General features: G+C 38.4%; 3 protein-coding genes across 6 annotated transcripts in view; all 3 read left to right on the forward strand.

Annotated features, from left to right (window-relative positions):
- The window catches only part of LOC117988795 (irregular chiasm C-roughest protein), a 139,493-nt gene extending 132,928 nt beyond the window's left edge, over positions 1–6,565 (forward strand). Inside the window, exons 11-15 of one of the 2 annotated variants that reach the window (XM_034975996.2) lie at positions 940–1,095; positions 1,981–2,097; positions 2,710–2,743; positions 3,310–3,490; positions 6,428–6,565. In XM_034975996.2, the coding sequence (XP_034831887.1) occupies positions 940–1,095; positions 1,981–2,097; positions 2,710–2,743; positions 3,310–3,481 (479 nt within the window). In that variant the 3' untranslated portion in view covers positions 3,482–3,490; positions 6,428–6,565. The remainder of the gene's footprint in view (positions 1–939; positions 1,096–1,980; positions 2,098–2,709; positions 2,744–3,309; positions 3,491–6,427) is intronic. The other variant, XM_069503554.1, reaches the window with a different exon arrangement.
- LOC138403333 (protein PFF0380w-like) lies at positions 6,090–7,741 on the forward strand. Its single transcript, XM_069503470.1, has 2 exons — positions 6,090–6,110; positions 6,428–7,741. Exons 1-2 carry the CDS (start codon positions 6,090–6,092, stop codon positions 7,235–7,237), a joined length of 831 nt encoding a protein of 276 aa, XP_069359571.1. The 3' UTR covers positions 7,238–7,741.
- Positions 7,742–11,763: 4,022 nt separating this feature from the next.
- LOC117988797 (G-protein coupled receptor Mth2-like) overlaps positions 11,764–22,701 on the forward strand; it is a 46,756-nt gene continuing 35,818 nt past the window's right edge. For all 3 annotated transcript variants that reach the window (XR_011237621.1, XR_011237623.1, XM_069503561.1), the window contains exon 1: positions 11,764–12,293. Coding sequence is in view for 1 of the 3 variants with exons in the window: in XM_069503561.1 (XP_069359662.1) it covers positions 11,865–12,293 (429 nt within the window). In the remaining 2 variants the exon portion in view is untranslated. The remainder of the gene's footprint in view (positions 12,294–22,701) is intronic.

The following is a 22,701-nucleotide window of genomic DNA, read 5'->3' on the forward strand; positions in this document are numbered from 1 at the left end:
TCTCCCTGATATGACACGGAGCCAATGTGTCAACGCACGTTGCGTCCCACATTAGCGCCCGTCCCCGTTCCCAACGTCAATTCATCAGGTCTCTTGCCATCGTCCCGACTAATCCCTGCCGGCTCAATGAGCGCAGGAATATCTATGGTGGCAAGAGTCCTTTTGATCGTATCGTTAAGAGAGCCATACCTAAATAGCCTACCAGAACTCCTATATGGCAAGAGAGTCCGTGGATTCCAAACTTATCAACCTCTTTTCCACACGGACATCTGTGCTGATGGTACAGTGGTGTTCCGTGTTTCCAATCTGAGACCTAGAGCCACACGAAAACTTTCATTACCTATCTAAAAGTATGCCGAGATTTTTGGATGGCAAGGCATGAAGCTAATACAGATTCCTTTTAAGATAATGCTAGAAGCCTGGCATGATCTCTGTCACTTTGTAAGATTTTGACGCAAATTCGAATATTTCAGCTGAACCAATGGCAAATCCCAAAGTTTTTGTGTAGTACGTTTCTTCAGGGTGTCGACATTGGGATGTCTGACCTTCCTTGTCTGTCAATTTGATTTGATAATTTGAGAGGTAATTTCTCTTATACTATCCACAGAGGACAGAAAAGGCGGAAGAGCTACACTGGAAATTTTCCTCAAATTAATCAATTACTTTGAAATTAATCAGTTTGCAATATAACTCAATTAAGAGGTATGCCTCTTATTAAAACAGATAAACTACTAAAGAAATTTTGTGGAAAAACAGGAATGTGTAATTTTCTGAAAATGGATAATGTTGTACGGGAGCGGTGTGCAGGCTCGACCGTACCAAAGGGAGATCTCCCACCGTGCGGTTGGTTGTGCTCGGTAGCGCCAGCTGGGCCGACAGTAACCGACAGCCGACACAAAGTAAATCTTACAACAATATCAAGTCCAACATTTTCCACAGGTCGATACAAGGCGTTGGAGCCTACAAACATCAACGGGTGCTACCGCTACACGCTACTGATCAGCAGTACGAGCATGTCAGACGCGCGTGTGTACGTGCTGCATGTTGAAAACGAACGGGGCTTCTCGTCACACTCTGTGGCCCTTACCGTTCATGGTGAGTATCTCTTTCCAGAGAGCCTCGACACAGTTCACGACAATTATGAAATTTGTAACAAAACCCTCACCGCCTGGGTGTCTGGTGCACTTTGACCGTCCATTGTGCCAGATCCTTTTTTCTACGCACATGCAAACTGTGGAATCAACTCCCTTCGGCGATGTTCCCATTAGATTACAACATGGGGTTATTCAAGGGGCGGACCAACAAATTCCTGAAAGGCCGGCAACGCATTGGTGGTTCCTCTGGTACTGAAAATGTTCATGGGCGGCGGTAGTCACTTAACATCAGGTGACCCGCCTGCTCGTTTGCTCGCCACTTTTATTTAGTACATCGACTTATAGAAAGAGATAGCGGTTTTGTAGAGCATAGTCTCTGTCGTTGAGACCGACAAAACGTCACGTAGGTATAAGTGACAGAGACAACGCTCTACAAAGCCGAAATTTCATTCTAAAGGTCGATGTACATTTATTTTCTGCCGCGTACTGTATCTTTAATTTCAGTCCACCCCAAGCCTAATATTTGACAGATGTCGATTCAGGGTCAAGCCGCGAGTTTCCTCACTCTAGTTCACTCTGGCCTTGATTACGATACAAATTACGATAAAAATACTATTTTCCCCAATCTGTGCAATGGAATAAATTGTATTGAAACTCAAACATTCTTCCATTTTTGTAACTTGTATGATTGTAATTTCTTAGTCTAGTGGTGGATCTTAACAATTTTCTTGTCAAGATAGTATAGAAGAATGATAGGTATATGCTCTCTTCTAGTAGCTCAAACTCCTCATTTGTCTTCTTCTGAATTTGCAAATACAAAATTCAAATCAAAACTTCAATAAATTGGCGTTCCAAATAGATGACGTGTAACAATTTCTTTACGCAGAGAATTTTTCGCTAACAGAGACAGCGCACGTGGCGCCGCTCATCGCTGCAGCGCTGCTCATTGCGGCGCTACTCGTCATCGTGCTGTGCCTCATAGTGCGCTGCAAGCGACGGAGAGGTGAGTCTCATACGCACAAGCGTTCGAACTCCAGACACTATACCCTGTTCATGGAAACGAGCTAATAGGGAAGTAAGAAACCGCACGTCACGGAGTTGGTTGCAGATAACAGATGTAGATTAACGTCGCGTCTTTTGGTGCTCCTTAGGGCGGTTTCAGACTAGCGTATTTTTTTGCGCGTATACGGTCGTTTCAGCATACGCGCTTACAAGCGCGCTACATTATGCGCTTCAAAAAACCGGACTCGCGTATACGGGCATATTTCGGCGTGTTCGGTCGAGGAGGAGGTGTCTCTCGCGGTTCGCGCTTATACGAGCTTAGAAGCGCGTCAACGCTCGTACGAGTTGAGCGTGTGCCAAAAGGCGCGCCTATACGCGCCTACATGCGCTTCCAAAAACGAGCTCATACGCGCATATAAAACGCTAGTCTGAAACCGCTCTTACTTTTGTTGACAGTTTTTGATTCTAGTTGACCTTACGTATTTTACTCATCTGGGTAACAGGTAGCAATTCACTTCAACCAATACTATTTAATTCGAATAGATTTGCCATTATTGAATTAGCAAGCAGCAATAAGCATGGAAATACATATTGTTTTTTTATTTATTTACAGAAACTGTCGAATACAAGACTGATGATTTAGATAGGTAAGTCAAAAGTTTGTTTATTTTCACCGTAGGTAGTGATACTTGGTATTAAATACCCGAAATCGTGAACGTGGTAAGCGCTAGAATTAGATGTTTCAAGTATAGTACGCGACAGGTCGAAATGTAGTAAGTAAATTATTTTTTTCGCGAAAACATTTTTTTTGTGATATAACCACAAATTCACGGTTTTCGGATTTTTCCCTTTACTTGTGCTATAAGACCTATAAGCCGGCCGAAATATCTGAGAACCTGGCTTAGTGACGTCATGCAGCGCGCTCACGTTGGCATCGGTACTGGATAGACGAAAACGGGCGAGTTGCGGGGAAGCGCATTCCAGCGAGGTGCCTATATATTTCCGCCACGTTATACTTACCTGCCAAATTTCATGAGTCAACGGGAACCCAATAATTTTTCATGACAGACACGAGGGACAGGCGTACAGAAACACAGACAGACAACAAAATGATCCAATTAGGGTTCCTTTTTTCCTTTTGGGCTACGGAACCCTAAAAATATCTAACACGGTTTCGTCCGCCAGCTCCTCAATAGATTCCTCTGTCCACCAGCGAGAAGACGGTGCTGCCGGCGGACGCGGTGTACTCGCCGCGCGAGCAGCCCCGCGCCAGCGCGCGCGTGGGCGCGGTGGCGGAGCGCGCGGCGGCGGGCGCGCGCTACTCGCCCGGCGCGCTGCAGGTGCGGCGCGCGGCCGTCGTGCTGCAGCCCCCCACCACCGTGTGAACTGCACAGGTGTGGACGCACCCTCACTTATTGACACACATAACATAGATGTTTGCCTTTTTTTTAACTTTTCTTCTTTCTTTCTCTTGCCCCGTCCATTTCACTTTAGGTCGAGCCTCCTTGGGGATGATTTTATTCATACGTGGTGGGCACGAGCCGTGAAATTTCTTCATATAAAATGTTCGTGAAGTTTAGAATCCGAGCCTCGTCCGCGCCTGCCACGTGTAGTCATAAGAGCCCTCGCCCACGGCGACTTTTTGTAGCGATATAGTAGCGATGCTGTCGTGCGTCCCCATCGATACAGTCGCGAAGCGGTCGCTAGCTGTGTGCCCTCGCCCACGGTCTCAGATTCAGTCGCGATGCAAACGCGATATTGTCGCGCTTCTGTGTCGATGCAAACGAGAAAAAATGTTGCACTGATGCTCGGTTCTCTATTCACGCGCCACCCTCCCTCCGTTCTTCCCCCGATGTCGTCCGACAAAGTCGCGCGTTTGCATCGATACAGTCGCGATGCAGTAGCGCGTTGCAAATGCGACTAACACGCGTTAGTAGTGATGCTGGCGTGCGTTTAGTAAACGCGCGACAGCATCGCTACATAAAGTCGCCGTGGGCGAGGGCTCTAAATCATCCCTTAGACGTAAGCCCCAGGATTATCTGTCCTTTGGGGTGATTCACTATAATATACATCCGCGAAATGAAGTAACAGTGCGACAAGGCTCTCTTGGCACTTGAATGACATTGACAGGGGGGCGCTGTTGAAGAACTGACGCTTAGAATATTCAAACAAGAACAAAGGGGACACTTGACGGCAACGTTAGTTCCGATTTTTTCCACGCGCCAAGATAGCCTTGTCGCACTGTAATATAGTGCTCTCTCTACCTAATCCCATACAAAAACAGAGAGCGCACTATAATAACTTCATTCCGCGTATAAGTTAGTATAGCCTACTCGAGTAGTATAGCACTCTCTTTGTTACGTACCCATACAAATGATAGAGTCAAACAGAGAGAGCGCTATATTAACTTCATTCCGCGGGTAAGGTATATTTGACATTGGTTGATTCTACATTGCCGGTTCTCTGAGTGATATTAAAATATTTTTAGTAGAGAACCTTCAATAGATAAAAAATAACCGGCCAAGTGCGAGTCGGACTCGCGCGTGGGAACTGGGAACACATTTCTGCACTAGTGTGAATGTAAAAACTAACTAGGTACAATGATCTTTATGTACCTACTACGCACTAAACGGCGGAGTGATTACGTATCTTGCGATAGGCGTAAATCTCGCGATCATTGCTGTAATAGAGAGAGACAGCAATAGCCACAAAGTAAAATAAGAAGAAGAAGAAGAGAGACAGCAAATGAACTGTCGCATTGCTGTTGCTGTCGCTACTGCAACGTTTTACGTAATCACCCCACGGGTCATTCCAAACATTTGCAGGCTGCAATTTGTTTTTGCTTATAACTTGATGCAGTGTCATACTAATTTTGACAGCTACATAAAACACTTTTGTTCGGAATAATCCATCTATAGTCTAGTACCTACAGGTCGTTTGGTAACTGCTTCGGGGTATGGAGTTGTTGGAGTAGTTAGGCTAATTAACTCCCGCACTGACATTGGAAAAAATCTTTTCAAAAGAAAAAAACCGGCCAAGTGCGAGACAGGCTCGCGCAATGAGGGTTCCATACTACAGTCGTATTTTTTCGTCATTTTGCACGATAATTCAAAAACTATGATGCATAAAAATAAATAAAAATCTGTTTTAGAATGTACAGGTGAAGACCTTTCATATGATACCCCACTTGATATAGTCACTCACTTCCAAAGTTGAAAATACTAATTATTAGTTCATGACCACAATTTAATTTTTTTTTTTGTGGTCTAACCCTAAATTCACGGTTTTCAGATTTTTCCCCAAATGTCAGCTATAAGATCTACCTACCTGCCAAATTTCATGATTCTAGGTCAACGGGAAGTACCCCGTAGGTTTCTTGACAGACAGACACAACAAAGTGATCCTATAAGGGTTCCGTTTTTCCTTTTGAGGTACGGAACCCTAAAAAGAAAAGAAAATACCTTATAAATAACCGGGGTAGGTAATAAATGAATGTATCCTAGGTGTTATATCCCAAACACTTTATTAAAATAGATCATAAGCGTTTATTCACATGACACCATGATTCACCGCAATAGCGACTTTTCATTACACTAAGTGCGGGCCAACGCGTAAATCCACGAGGCTTTTTAAACAAATTAACAAAGCTACTATTAATCGTCGACACAAACATGATTAAATACGTTTTAGATTATTATTTAGTCTTCAAAATGTTAAGTAAACGCTTATTAATCTCCAATATTTATAAGTACCTACTTCAGAAATAATCTTTTATTTCTGGGCATTATCTTTCAGGAGGTTAAAATACCCTAATTTAATTTCTCTATTTTTGCTAAAAAAAAAGGCTCGTTTATAAGATGGGATCATTCCTAATCATCTCATTCCATCGTCGATCTCCTTTCAGAATGAGAAGGGCTTGGGCCACGCATTATAGAGATTGAGAGAGAGAGAGAGAGATTATAGAGAAATCATAGTCATGAAGGTTTCCTCACAATGTTTTCCGTCACCGTTAAAGCAAGTGATAAGTTTTAATTGCTTATAACGCACATTTAAAAAGTAAGAGGTTCGTGCCTGGTAACGAAGCCCGGGTCCACTAAAAAAGGAGGCCGAAATTTGAACCACTAGTGGAAAAATAATAATTTTGCGTTTGTATGGGTTTCGTGTGACATATCTGCCTGACTAAATTTTTCAACATATGAATCTGAATTTTGAGCTTATTGATCAATTTAACATTAATCAATATTTTTGAGTATCTTACTAGTTAATTTTAGGGTTGTTTTACTATGTTTTTCATATAACATTCTCTACTAATTTGTTATTTTTTTCCATAGGCAGCATTGTCGGCGTTGGAACAGGAAGCCAAAGAAAACGTGTATGCGGTCCTTGACCCGCATATACAATACGAGTTAACTATAAATAAGCACGGGGAACCGCCTAAGTACTTATCGCTATCTAAGCCTCTAACTCACCAAAGAACGCACGCTTTTGACCCGCTAAATATTAAATTTAATGAAATTAACAACAATTACAGTAACAAAAACAAGCCAAGCCATCAATTCGATCCTAGAATCCGTAAATCTGAAAGAAGTACCGAAAGAAATAATAAAAATGAACAAAGTTATTCCTGTAAAAGCAATCAAGACGTGAAATATTCAATAGACCCACATTTTGGGATGGTTAGAGCTTCTAAGGCTAATAATGTGTTCAAAGCACAAAATGTTAGAAATAACGCTCGTAGTAGTTTAAACGACCAAAGTAGGATGTACGAAAGGAACAGCTCCGCAAGAAAGAGTACTGCAAGACGAAGTGAGGAATGTGACCATAGTATAAAGACTGATGTTAAGAGAGCATCAAATAGGAGCAAGGGTAAAACTGTTTATGTACAAAAGGGAACGCAAGAAAATGAAAAAGAATGCTCCTTTGAAGATTTGAAAGCAGAAAATAAAGTACAAGAAAATACAAATGAAAATGATACAATGCCTCGACCGGGGAAAGTTAAGGAGCTCGCTTCAAGGTTTAACAGGAACAGTGTGGAAAATTATAGACAATCAGTGATTGTGAACGTTGAAAGACCAAAGACTTTACAGAGCTTTGACCAGGCTTATCTGGATCATGTTTTTCCTGACGCTATTGAAATTTAGCAGTGATGTTTATTGAACAATGAATAGATCTCTTAGTGTTTATGTGCCGTTGGATGTTCTTGTAATGTTTATGAACTCTTATAGAGGTCTACAGCTCTTTATAATATTTATAGGGAAATCATCTCCCTTATCACGTTAATCATAATCGCATCGTCTGCTATTATATTATCAAACATGGCCATATTATTGTTTTATATAGTAGTTACTAGTTTATTCTTAAGAGCATTTCCATGACCTTATCTAAACTCAGCACAAAAAGCTTCTAAAAAATATACCTATATTGTATAAATATATCCTACCCTTCATGTCATTTTATTTTTTACTTACTTATTTCTATGTCTTAGATTTCTTATGTACTTAATATAAAGAGAATGTGCATTTATTTATTTAAAATCAATTTTCAATAGTTTTTTTTATTATTCGTTACTGTTCATTACTCTAATGTGTATAGTATCTTTTTCGAATGTTTTGTATTGTTGAATTTTAACAGTATTAAATTAATAAAGTAAAGTGTATCCTTTTATTTCTTCTACGAAATGTCCTTTAATAATATTATATTCCCTTGTGAACGTTATACATGCATTAGGTATCATTTTCATCACTTACTTTAATGAGGTTTTATGCAACTACGATATTTATAAAAGGCACGTTGATAGAAGTCCTCTTTTAGTCTGGTTATAATATATACGACAACTACAATTTCCATACATTACTAAAAATTAAAATGAATTGGAAAGTGATTATCTTTGCGCTTCGCTTTCAAAGTTTAACTGCTATAAATACTTTACTTTACTGCCTTTACTGCCTTTTAAAGTCATAACATCATTGTACCTAAATCTTTTGTACTAGCCAGTTGTTAACGTTTATGCTGTGTCCTTTAGTTATAAATCCTTTTGTATGTAAATACTTGTGTATGTGTAAATGTTGTTGGTTAGTCAAAAAAAAAAAAAAAAAAAAAAAAAAAAAAAAAAAAAAAATCATAAATTATTAGTAATAACTAAAATACCTATAAGAGACCATAAAATATCATGTTTAAATAATATATGTATAAGTAAATGTTGTCCTTTAGGTATGGTTTATTTTCGTAAAGCGAAACGTGGTGGTTGCATTTACTCTGAAAAAGATTTGTTTGAGGAACAAACTATTCATGAATTCAATCATGTTTCTAGAAATGTTAATGTGACTGGATACTTTGAAGTTCTGATAGGAATCACTTGTACGAAGAAACATAAGGAGAGCAACCCCTTCTTTCTGCGGAGGTAAGTATATTTATCAATTATTATTATCATACAACTAGCTGATGCCCGCGACTTCGTTCGTGTGCATTTACATTTTTAAAAATCCCGTGAGAACTCTTTGATTTTTCGGGACCTATGTCATTCTCGTCGCAACTATAATCATACAAAAAATCACGTCGATCCCTTGCTCCTTTGCGACATGATTGAAGGACAAACTAATAAACCAACGAACAAACACACTTTCGCATTTATATGGATAGGGATATAATATCATCATCATCATTGTCAACCGATAGACGTCCGTGGCTGGATAGGTATAGGTATCTTCAGTGGCGTGCACAGGAGTTCAAGCCAGGGTATGCATTTAGGTATGAACTTATTTTACGGCAGGTTATAATGAAAAATAAGCATTGATTTATTACAATAAGGGTAAGCAATGCGTTTATGCTTCTATGAGCTGCACGCCACTGGGTATCTTGTAGGGATTTCCACACGCCACAGTCTTGCGCCTCCTGAATCCAGCGGACTCGTTTGATTTTGTCTGTCCACCTAGTGGGGGTTTTTATTCGGGTTTTAGCCCTCATGTAATATTAAATTTCATGCAATTACCTACAATATTTTGTTCTCATATTACATAGGTACGCGGCAGAAAGTAATGTAGGTACATCGGACTTTAGAATAACATTTCGGCTTTGTAGAGTCGTTGTCGTTGTCGTTGAGACCGACACAACGTCATATAGGTATGAGTGACAGAGACAACGCTCTAATTATTATAATATATTCTGTGGCTCTACAAATCTGCTATCTCCTTCTAAAGGTCGATTACATACATTTACAGAGATTTATTTATTGAGGTACATTACTTTCTGCCGCGCATTGTAGAAGTCAAGTGGTGCTGGAATGGCGACCTCGCACCAGATGACGCAGTGTTGGAAGACCTCCCAATAGTTGGACGGACGACATCAGACGAGGCGCAGGGAGCCGCTGGATTCAGGCGGCGCAAGACCGTGGCGTGTGGAAGTCCCTGCAAGAGACCTATGTCCACCAGTGGACGTCTATCGGTTGATGATGATGATGACTGTACAAATTGTTATCTAGGATAGAAGCATGACGTTATTTTTTGCTTGCCAATTAATTAAATTAGAGTTCTAATAAATAAACTAGAAAGAGTAATGGGTCCAATTTGTTAAATTGTCGAATTCCATATAGGTACCTACCTAACAGTCAGATTAAGACTCCCTAAGGAAATTATTTGGCCCGAATTGAATGGCGATTAATTATTGTGAAATGCGTGATAAATTTCGTTCCATACTGTAACTAGAGTGGTGAAAGACTAGTATTTAAAAGAAGTCGTCCTTCAAATTGGGGAGGAGTGTCCATGGACACGCACCGAGAGTCGATATAAATTCTACTCGTATGCCTCTAACTTTTCTCAGAGCTAGGTAATCAAATATCACTTGGTTCTATAAGTTCTTAAGTATACCTACCTATGTACCTACCTGGAAGAGATTACTAGTAGTTTCGCCCTATGTTTTTAAGCATATATTATTATGCTGTATTTTTATTCTTTGTTATAGTATTAAGCAAAAAGATATTTTAAATTAAATTAAATGTGTTTAACGGTGAAGGAAAACATCGCGAGGAAACTTGAATGCGTGAGAGTTGTCCATAGTGTTCTCAAAGGTGTGTGAAGACTGCTAATCCGCATTACGCCAGCATAGCAGACTATGGCCTACACCCTTCTCATTCTGGGAGGAGATGCGTTGTTAGTAGTGGGCCGATAAGGATTGATCAAGATGATGATGAGTGTAACTAGCGCCTTGGCCCGGGCGTCGCACGGGTCGCCATTCGCCAAAGTGTCCACAGATTTTAAAAGCATGCTTTTTGGATAAAGGACAGTAGGTTCAAATCAAACTATGCAAGTAATTAACAAGTAGGTATCGAATTGCTTCACATTCATTTACCTATATGGTCATTGGTCTTGGATTGTGATAACAATAACGCTAAGTTTTGCTAGTATTCTGGTAACACCCTGTATACAAAATTACTTCATACAGATAGATCACAAGTTCTGAGAATGAGAATCAGGATTGGCAGTCTGGCACTCAATTTGCATATAAACGTGAGGCACTTAAGTAGGAGTAGGTACCTGCTTAGTTAATTTATGACCATCTAGGTCTACTAGGTCACCTACCTATTTGCATATATCAGTGCATTATATTATGTATATTCGTAAAATTTTAAATTAATCAAGCAGGTAGTGTGAGGTGGTGTAGGTATTCCAGGGTGAATTCGATTTACCGTCAATACCGGTGATATGAGTCACAGAAGGAGCAAGAGAATATACCTACTTGCCTAGATGACTCACATGAAACAATTTTTGAATTTTGTTTGCTATAAAGAGGTTGCCGGCACAAAATAAGTTTTATTGCCCTGGGGGCAGCGAGTCTTTGCTTCAAGTATAGTACTTAGGTAGGCGGTGGTGTCGTTACCAAAAAACAAAAAAAAACCGGCCTAGTGCGAGTCAAACTCGCGCACTGAGGGTTCCGTAGTTACTTGAGTATCTTTTTTCGATATTTTGCACGATAAATCAAAAACCTTTATGCATCGAAATAAATAAAAATCTGTTTTAGAATGTACGGGTTAAGCCTTTTTATATGATCGGTACCTCACTTGGTATAATTATCTTTTGAAAATACAAATTATTTGTTCATGAACTCATTTTGATCTTACAAATTCACGGTTCTCGGATTTATTCCTTTACCTGTACCTACTATAAGACCTACCTGACAAATTTCATGATTCTAGGTCAACGGGAAGTACCCTAAAGGTTCTCTTGTCAGACACGACGGACAGACAGACAACGAAGTGATCCTGTAAGGGCTCCATGTTTCCTTTTGAGCTTCGGAACCCTAAAAATAATTGTAAACAGTGTCATTGACAAGGCAGGAAGAGGGTTATGTACAGGGGAAAATTTAAATCATAAAATTGTATATAATAATAATAGGTAGAATAGCCAATAGGTATAGGTACGTCTACACTAGTGCATCGATGATTTAGTATTCAAGCAATAATATTGTTTTGTTGGTTTGGTTTGTAAGATTTGTTAGCCTTAGGAGTCGGGCTTATGTAGATATTACTCCGCTTTCCTTACTTCAGACAATTGATATGAAACCATGCCTACCTCGTGTTCAAATGAACTCTACCGATCAATCGAGAATGTGTAAGCTCTATTGTGTATAAATAAAATAAAATACCGGTCGCCCACAGACTAGACGGCCAGTGTAACCTCTTGCGTGGACTAAACGAGTCATGCTGGAATTAAAAATATAAAAAAAAGTTGGCGCGAAACTCTATTAACGATTTGGGCTATTTCCGAAAACCCAAACATGCTTATTTTAATATTTGTGCAACTATTTTTGGTGACCAACGCTAAATTGTGCGACGAAAAGAACAGCGTTGATTTGACTAATGCAAACTTTTACGATGGGACTTATGTCGAAGACGGTGTAAGATTCCCGCCAGATTACGTGTATACCAATAATATTAGTGGTGAAATAAAAAATTATGGGTGTTTGTGTGAGTCGAGGAAGTGTTTTCGAAAATGTTGCCCTTTGGGAGAAGTGCTTGGGAAAATAAATGGAACTAAATCTTGTATCGAGAGTTATGATGTCTTGCTAGAGAAAGGTTTGAATGTGTCGTTCATGGACACTTTTAAAAGAACTGTCAAATTGGTGGATGAGGAATTCTCATTGATTTATGGGATTCCTTGCAACGGAGAAGTTTTTATGGAGTTCAATATGTGGACTGTTCAAGAGGTAGGTAACTATTTTATTAATACATTAATAATTATCACTGTTATAATAAGGGTTATATCCGAATTTACTAATGGAATTTTTGGCCACGGCAGCTAATTTCAAAAGCCTGTCCAACTAGCAGAGGAGATAATAATATGATGTGTGTGTGCAAACGTATTGTAACATGATTCGGCTCACGAGGTTTACGCCATGTGGCATGTAGAGTCCACTGAAACCATCCCAATCGTCATATCTGCGAATGGTGATACCAGTCAGCCTCACTCACCATCTGAGGCGACTGGGGTTCCTTTGCAGTTTACTCGCAGCCAGGATGCAGAAAGCTGTATTGCTGAAGTCGGCTAGGATAGTCCGCCGATTCCTTAACCTGTCGCCATGACCCCGACCGTCTGGTCTCCCGTGCAAGGGTGTAACTGTAATCCTCCGCCCGGTACAAATATGTATACAGGGTGTAACCAGAACGCTAGCAAAAACTTAGCGTTATTGTTATACCTACTACCTAAACATAATCCAATACCAATAACCGTTTGCCTCATTTCATAGTTTTAGAGATTTAGTATTTTTCAAATCCGCAATGTATAGTGTGCAAAACTCGGATTAATGCCCCGCCTACGACGCGGCATTGACTCCGAGTGGCCTACTTACGCAACGTTCGTTGACCTCTAGCGGCAGTAAGATTTTTTATTTGCAATATATTGTAAACATTTACAAAATTAGTTTTTTTGAGGTATCAGTAATCATCAGGACTCTCACCTGTCTTTGTTTTTGCCAGCGTTCAGATTACACTCTGTATATTTACGTAATGTGGTATCTAAGTATAGTTTATAAGTATGTCGTTTTGGCTTCTAAGTATATTATTTATTTTGTATACGGGCGTGATAGATAAGTATTTAATACCTAATGTATGACGATGACAATCATTTTATTTCTGGCAACAAATCAATTAAGAACGATAAAAAAATTATTATCCGACACAATATGCACAACATAAACGACCTTTCACGACCTACTCACAATTTACATCTCATCGCAATAAAAAATTGATAAAACTCCTGTTATGAATAAACGAACCTGGTAGAAACAAACGTATTCATTTCATCAGATTATCATTAAAAACCGGTTAAGTGCGTTTATTTTTTTAGGGTTCTGTACCTCAAAAGGAAAAAAGGAACCCTTATCTTATGGGATCACTTCGTAGTCTGTCTGTCGTGTCTGTCAAGAAACCTACATGGTACTTCCCGTTGATCTAGAATCGTGAAATTTGGCAGGTAGGTAGGTCTTATAGCAGACATTCGGGGAAAAATCAGAAAACCGTGAATTTGTGGTTAGGTACACCACAAAAATAAATGTGTTCATGAACAAATAATTAGTATTTTCAACTTTTAAAAGTTAGATTACTATACTAAATGGGGTATTATATGACAGGGCTTTACCTGCACATTCTGAAACATATTATTTTTATTTATTTTTAAGCCTAGTAGTTTTTTTTAAACATAATGTTTATTTGTTCTATAAAAATAAATAAAACTAATCTAAACAATTGAAAATAAAAATTACAGATCGAAAATATCATCTAAACCACCGCAACGAGGCAGGGTGCGCAGAACTTTTTTTTTATAGTTTTTGATTTATTATATTAAGTTCATGAACACATTTTTTTTTTCTGTCATGTGAACAAATTCACGTCTTTCACATTTATTCCATTACTTGTGCTATAAGACCTACCTACCTACCAAATTTCACGATTCTAGACAAACGGGAAGTACCCTATAAGCCTATAGGGTAGAAAGAAGAAAACCTATTATAGGTTTTCTTGACAGACACGACGGACAGACGGACGTAAGGGTTCCTTTTTTCCTTTTGAGGTACGGAACCCTAAAAATATAATATTTCCTCGATGGCCTTTGATATATTTTTATAGTTGATATCAATTACGGATTACATACTCCCACTGACCATGTGCCTATTATCTCATCCTGTCATTTGATGTTTATTTCATTTATTTATTTTTATGGAAACAAACAGCGTAGCGAAACCAATAATCTATACAGTAATAATAACATGGATAGTTAGTACATATAAATAAAAGACTTAAACCTAAATAGTCTCTAATAAAAAATTAATACTTATTACAAAATTACGTCTACAACTAAGTAATTGGATACCTATAGCATATCTAAACAGAAAAAAATGGATAGTTAGTACATACGCTGGTGGATTGATAAGTTTCCGGCCTGACCAAGAGATGGCGCCACTAGGCCTACCTTAAGGTGACATTCTATAGTACCATCCTTGGATAGCTTGTAGCTATAGTTTCAGCCCGATCGCCTTGCTAGTTTAGGTTTGAGAGCACGCTGAACAAGACGCCTCTGTGTTTTTCGTAGAAATGGAAAAGCAGGAAAATCGTGCTGTCATCAAATACTTTTATTTGAAGGGGTTAACGCCGAAGGAAATTAAAGAAGAGATGGACTCAACACTGGGGACATCCTCCCCGTCATATTCAACCGTTAAGCAGTGGGTTTCCGAGTTTAAAAAGGGTCGTGGTGAGCACCTCTGATGAGCCTCGCTCAGGACGCCCCGTTGAGGTCACAACTCCAAATATGATCGAAAAAATTTATCAAATAGTGCTGGGAGACCGCAGATTGAAAGTGCGTGAGATAGCTGAGACCTGTAAGATGTCATATGAACGTGTGCAACATATTTTGCACCAACATTTGCATATGGAAAAGCTCTGTGCAAGATGGGTGCCGCGTTTGCTAACAGTCGACCAAAAATTGATTCGAAAAAACATTTCTACCGCAAATTTGTCATTGTATAAGAGCAATCCAAGCAAATTTGTGCGTCGATTCGTAACCGTTGACGAAACTTGGGTCCACCACTACACTCCTGAAACCAAAGAACAGTCTAAACAGTGGATTGGACCAGGGGAACCAACTCCAAAGAAGGCAAAACAATTTTTTCGGCGAACAAGGTTATGGCTACTGTTTTTTGGGATGCAAGAGGTATAGTATACATTGATGACCTTGAAAAGGGTAAAACTATCACTGGTTAATACTACGCAGACTTATTGCAACGTTTGAGCCACGAGGTGAAAATTAAACGACCTCATCTGGCAAAGAAAAAAAATCTTGTTTCATCACGATAACGCACCAGCGCACACGTCAATCGTTGCGACGGCTAAAATCAACGATCTAAAGTTTGAATTGATGCCGCACCCTCCTTACTCTCCAGACCTAGCCCCGAGTGACTATTTTCTGTTCCCTAACCTCAAAAAATGGCTTGGCGGTAAGAGATTTGCGGACAAAGAAGAAGTAATCGAAGCTGTAAATGGTTATTTTGAGGAGCTTGACGAATCAGTCTATAGAGATGGCATTAATAGACTGGAACACCGCTATGAGAAATGTATCAGCCTTGGAGGAGATTATGTTGAGAAATAAAATATTTTTTTTTTAAATAACCTTGTTTTTCTTAGTCAGGCCGGAAACTTATCAATCCACCCTCGTACAATATATAAATAAAAGACTTAATGAACATAAAATATAAAAAATACCTAGGTATTACAAAATTATGTCTGCAGCTAAATAATTTGGTAATAGCATATCTAAACAAAAAAAAAACAAAACCGACTAGTGTATAACTAGATACTAGCTATTTTTACCCGACTACGGCAAAGAGAAAGGTTATTTATTGTAAATTGAAGATTTGAAAGGAGCAACCGCCGAGTTTCTTGCTGGTTCTACTCGAAATGAAGGGCATTCTGTTCTGCTATGGCCAGTTGTGGATGTCCAACTAGTGTTTTTAATTATACTTCTTCCTTTGTTTTAGTAAGTAATACTCATCAGCAAAATTGCTTTTTCTTCATCAAATATAGGTACAGTCTATAGGTGTAATTTATTCTTCATTTATGAACATAATTTCGCACCTTTAGAATTATTAGAGATACCTACTAAATGTCGAGCTCTTTAACAATTTCAAAGCCGGTTTTTGGTATTTAAATGTTTAATATTAGCTTACATATACGAAAATATATTAATACGATCACGGTCGTGCTCTATGAAGTTTATTTACTGGATCGCTTTATGTAATTCACGATAAGTAGTTTCACGCCTACCGCGCGGCGTAACTATTGAATTGAAGTCAAATATTCAATGCCACTGATTTTAATTTCGCAATGTTTCCGCTTGGAGCGCTGGCTGTAGAAGTGTAGACAAACTTGAGCTTTAAAACAAGGCCTTTAAGATCCAGTTTACTGTAACGCGGAAGTATTTCGACTCTCGAATTTGGTTTGGTTTGGTGAGACGTAAAATCCTGTACTACGGGTACAGAGCTTTCATAGTCGATCAAAGAACCCATTCAGCGATATATATGTTCAATATAATATATACCATATACCATGTATATAAACCATATCTACTAATATTATAAATGCGAAAGTGTGTCTGTCTGTCTATCTTGCTGTTTGTCTGTTACATTTTCTCAGTCAATATTGACCCAGTAAAATGGTAGCTCTACGAAAATCTTAATTTCGTAGCAGAACAGCAGCAGCTACGTATAACGTAGGTACAGGAAGAATTTAGAATTTGGATGTATATCGTTTTCGAATATTCAACTCATCATTAATCGTAAAGGTAAGTATCTGGTGAATCCGAAAAATGTTAAAGACGTATCTTAAAATAACATGTCTGGTTACTGCCCTTCACCCAATTATTTCTCTACAGAAATCTTGGAATCGAAATATCTTTTTAATCATTACAAATCTAATACATATTAGGTACCTTTTCAATGGACGCACAGCGCGCGCGCCCTCCTGCACCGGGTTAGCGCGGGGGCTGTGCGGGTGTGCCGGCCGCACCCACACCGATTGCCATCTCAACCTGTCCCGTACTATAGGTACGTACATCGGGATTCGATTCAATCCTGGGCACGCACCTCTAACTAATAAAATTCACTTGCTCGGTGAAGAAAAACATCGTGAGGAAACCTCAAACTTGCATGACTTAATAATAAGTATAATGTTCTCAAATTGTGAAAATCCGCACTTGGCCAACGTGAAGGGGCCACTTGGCCTAAACCCTTCTCATCCTGAGAGGAGATTCGTGCCAATAAGAGAAAATTATAAAATTACTAAAGTCTTTATAGAATTAAACGAGATGGACAGCCCCAGGCACTAAGTATGCTTATCACAAACTTAATGCCACTACCTACTGCAAAACAACATGTGACTTTTTTTTTCACGAGTCACGAGTGGGTTTTCTGTGATGTGGGCAAGACGGCGGATCATAAACCTATTATTCTTTTTCACAAAATTCACATGTGTACATCTGAATCTGAATCAATCGAAGGTGGTAATGAACTATATAGTTTATCGATGAAGGAGCAAAGTCAGTTTCAGAGAAGACAGTCGGATGGCCTGGCCAATTCATTTAATAATTGAATTGAGTAGTATTCAGCTGAGATAAAGCTGACTAAATACATTTGAATTTTGAATACTTGTATAGTGTTTACTGAGATTAATAAATAATTTAAACGCTAATTTCATTCATGATATAGACAGAATATTTTGTTTGGGAAATGTTTGATGCGTTTTAATTTTATTTATGCGACATCTAGCGATAAGTGTTAACAGTACTACGCCACGAAAATTGTTTTAAGTTAGAAGGTTGTCTGGGCATTTCCTCAATTTTCATCATTGTTTATGAGAATGCTACTAGATGGCGCAACTTGTACTATGTTGATTTCTTTTCTAGAATAACCAATAGCGTCACTTGAATAAAATGTATTTCAATAAAACTTATATTTTTTCACCATCGTGCATCGCTCGGGATTTTCCCGAAAAACGAAAAATCAGTATGCGGAAAAGCGCACAAAGTGCGACATTCTGATATGTTCGAAAATCGAGTAGTAAATTAATATTATGTCAGTTTGATATGGTTAACAAAATTCAGAATAGGTCATGCCTAGGTACTTAGGTACCTACCTAATTACCTAATATTGGTCTCGTTTCAAAGATATTTTTTTTATTCATGTAGGTATAAAATAAACCAGCCGGCAACGCTTTGCCTTTTCATTTGCTCCCTTTTAAAAAAATATTAAAAAACATTCCTATTCGTATAAAAAAATACGCACTATTGGAACTTGGAAATTGGAATTATACGTAACAATTATCATTAATCAAGCATCAACTCTTTGGGGATTAATTAAGTACCTAATATTTAGCGAAGGCCGTGGCCCGTGCGGGCTTTTAAATTAATGAATAAGTTAGTTTAGTGCGTAATAACATTTTTTGTAAAATTCACACCTCTGAAATAGCGTTGGTAGAGTATGTGTTTAATCTTAATAAAGCTAAGATGATACCTGTACTCTTATGAGTATACTTCAGGTTCGCTTTTTGGATCCGTTTTATGCATTTTATTAGGTTTTTAAATGAGGCCTAATAAGCCCCGAAGCTTGGGTAGACCCAAACTTTTACGCATTTTTTACCCATTATAATGCGTAAAAAACCGGCCAAGTGCGAGTCAGACTCGCGCACCGAAGGTTCCGAACTACAGTCGTATTTTTCACATTTTGCACGATAAATCAAAAACAATGCATAAAAATAAATAAAAATCTGTTTTAGAATGTACCTACCTATTAAGGTTAGGCCCTTTCGTACATTATACCCCACTTGGTGTAGTAATCTTACTATACATTCTAAAACAGATTTTTATTTATTTTTATGCATTGTTTTTGATTTATCTAAATATATAGAAGAAAAAGGTGACTGACTGACTGACTGACTGAATGACTGACCGACTGACTAATCTATCAACGCACAGCTCAAACTACTGAACGGATCGGGCTGAAATTTGGCATGCAGATAGCTATTAGGACGTAGGCATCCGCTAAGAAAGGATTTTTGAAAATTCAACCCCTAAGGGGGTGAAATAGGGGTTTGAAATTTATGTAGTCCACGCGGACGACGTCGGGAGCATAAGCTAGTCGTGTATAATGTGGAAAAAATACGACTGTAGTTCGGAACCCTCGCGAGTTTAAAAGTTGAAAACACAGAGTAGTACCTATAGATAGATATTATGTATAGCAGAATATCCAAACTTATGTTTTTTCAGCATTCACGTTATAATACACGTCACGTTATAGACAGGATGTCAACAATAATAATTACTGCGTAATAAATCATGTAATTTTACTCTTCTCTCGAGCGTGAAATATAATACATCATTAATGTAAATTGTAGAGCTCACACCGGCAAGTAAAACATGATGATAAAATACACCCAGATATTATAAAAAAATGCAGACGTTGCGTTGGGGGACGTCCGACAGAAGCGAAGCTTACGCATTTTTCTGTAAAATAAATCATCCTTGTATAGTTAGTTAGTATATTTCCTTGTAATCATGATAAATGGACTGGACTAGACTGGACAGTCCCGTCCAGTCTGGCCAGTCACTATAAGTACCTACTAGCTGATGCCCGAGACTTTATACGTGTGGATTTAGCTTTTGAAAATCCCATGGGATGTTAGATATTCCGGGATAAAAACTAGCCTATGTCACTCTCCGGGTCATTAATTACTATACCCATACAAAAACCCACGTCGATCCGTTGCGACGTGATTCGAAGACAAACCAGCAAACCAATAAACTAACAAACAAACACCCTTTGGTATTAATTATCTAAATATATAAAATAAAAGCTGACTGACTGACTGATCTATCAACGCTCAGCTTAAACTACTGGACAGATCGGGCTGAAATTTGGCATGCAGATAGCTATTATGACGTAGGCAACCGCTAAGAAAGTATTTTTGAAAATTCAACCCCTAAGAAGGTGAAATAGGGGTGTGCAATTTGTGTAGTCCACGCGGACGAAGTCACGAGCATAAGCTAGTTAGATATAGTATGGGACGGGTAGTGATATTTTGGTAGGTAGTCGATTTAGTGTAATTTTTTGTTAGGGGCTAGGGCCTTAGGTACGGATTAGAAAATAACGATTGACGTTAACAATTAATTAGAACTTGGTTTAATTATTTTTTTATTAGTTATTAATCGTCTAACCTTTTAAGACGATAATAATAATAAAGTTATTAGGTCTGACATAGAGGATATACCTACACTAGGAGGACAACCCACCTCCACCCATGGCACCACCAAGCTCTCCGTTGTATGGACCGAAACGCGCCCGTTCGGTACTTGCTCGATGGCTCTTTTCCGGGGCGCCTTTTTGACTCCCTACAAGTTCTTTTCTATCTTCTCCTTGTCCCTATAGTCATTCTCCCCTTTCTGGGGCAGACGTCACAGATATGGGAGATTCCCGTCGCCGATCGTGGTGTCTCCTGTTTCCGACATCCTCTTCCGTTATTGAAAACTGTCTTCGCTCTTGCTGTCGCTCCCTTCCTCCACGCTTGTCGCATCTTCCTCACTTCCTTCCTCCTCATCTTCCTTCTCTCCACGTCCTCTTCTCCGTCGTCGCTGCCGCACTTCCGAGCAGCTTCTTATGCCACACGTGCGCGAACTCCCGCTGTCCCCCGTAACACTAGGAGGACAATAGAGGACAATATATTCATCATCGTTTTTAACAGATTGACGTCCACTATCTGACGTCCGTATGTTTCACTATTCTCGCTAAATTGCTAGTTATTGCCCAATTTATTAAAGAACCCATAAAAACTGTCGCCCTACTGAGAACAATTAGGTTGTCTAATAGGCATCAGATATTCGAGTTTTCGTAGACGTGTATCCATCATGACCACTGTTTAGTATACTAGCAATCACTGAATAGGATATATACGGGTACACTGGAAAAGGTGTGCCAAATAAAATGACTGTTATTTTTTGAACCGATTCGATGCGTCCCATAGCCCACCGAGCATACAAGGAATTAAAATTGACACTGTCAAAAATGGTCTTCGTATTGAGTGAGATACTTTATTGATTATTATTTGAAAGAGAGAATATCTCATCACTAATCTATATATATAAAAGTATAAACAACTTAACCTCCAATCCGGGTTTATTAGTCTTGGGATGACCCTAATATGAATCAAACGCAGTTCCGATGTCCACAGTCTTATATTCAGGTACACTTGTAACATCCACTTAGTTTATATCTAGCTTAATTAATCACCTAGTACTTATATCTCGCTTAATTACTTTTATCTCGTCCATCTTTTTCTCTCACTGCGTCCGTCCGACGCCGCTACCACTGTCACACCTCCACTCACGGGTGACAGATGGCAGGTTTTCTGTGTTGCCTACAGTCGTCCATCCTGCTCCAGATATGTCCTCATATCTGACCACTCGGCCTTCCAACCGAGGGTAATGCCCTCATACCCATAACTCAATAGGAGCAACATAGAATACCTTAACAGTCCTATATTATAATTAATATGATTAGTATAATAATTCCTCTAACAGATCAAAGCTAACATTGTTAGATTTAACAAGTGCACAAAACAAGTGCCAATGAGACCTACAAAATACTGGTATCAATAATCATTATGTACATTGCAATCAACATCTTTAAGTCTAATTCTTATAAATACACAACAAATCACACTGAGATAAGTAAATAGTAAATACTATAAGTCATTCTGATTTAAGCTTGATATTAAGAAAATTGTATGATCTAGTTATTGTTAGTGATATACGTATACAACCCATTCACAATAGTATAATCAAATATTGAAATCAACACAATTTATGTTAATACTTAATACAAGGAAATTATAGTGAAATCAATAATTTTATTTTTAAATATTATTATGAACTACATATTCTTCAAGTTTGTATTTGTATTTAGTAATACGTGAATAAATATTTGCATGGCAAATGTGGCAATACTAATTATGAGAATTATAAAACATCTTTGGTAATTTGCATTTAAAGCGAATAAAATATAATCAACCTTAAACAAAACAACAACGAGGAAAGAAAAGAAGGATAGTGAATTATCACCAACTTGAATTCTGAGTGCTAAGTACTCTATGATTTTAAACAATGTCACTATCAGTTTTCAATTAAAGTAAGTTTGTTTGCCCTTTCCTTCTTACCACTGTAATGACATGAATTCTAATCCTACATAATGCTCTAATGCAACACAAATTACAATATTTTCACTAGTATATACATTTTAAGAGATATGGTAAGAGTTGTTGGATCCCATTGACCATTACTAACACTTTATACAAAATTAATCACAAAGTTTTACAATATACTAATGAACCTAACTACTTCTGTAGACTTCATAATTTCTTTAAACTTAAAAATAAATTAAAAGAATATCTTATAATCCAATGTTCTCATACAATTGATGAATATTTGATATGAGTTGACCTTGATTATAATGTCTTTGTAGTGTTTCATGCATTACCAATTTGACTATCGTGAATTGACATTTAATTATTCTCAAGTGG

This window comes from Maniola hyperantus, chromosome 15, assembly GCF_902806685.2.
Source record: "Maniola hyperantus chromosome 15, iAphHyp1.2, whole genome shotgun sequence".
Lineage (NCBI taxonomy): Eukaryota > Metazoa > Arthropoda > Insecta > Lepidoptera > Nymphalidae > Maniola > Maniola hyperantus.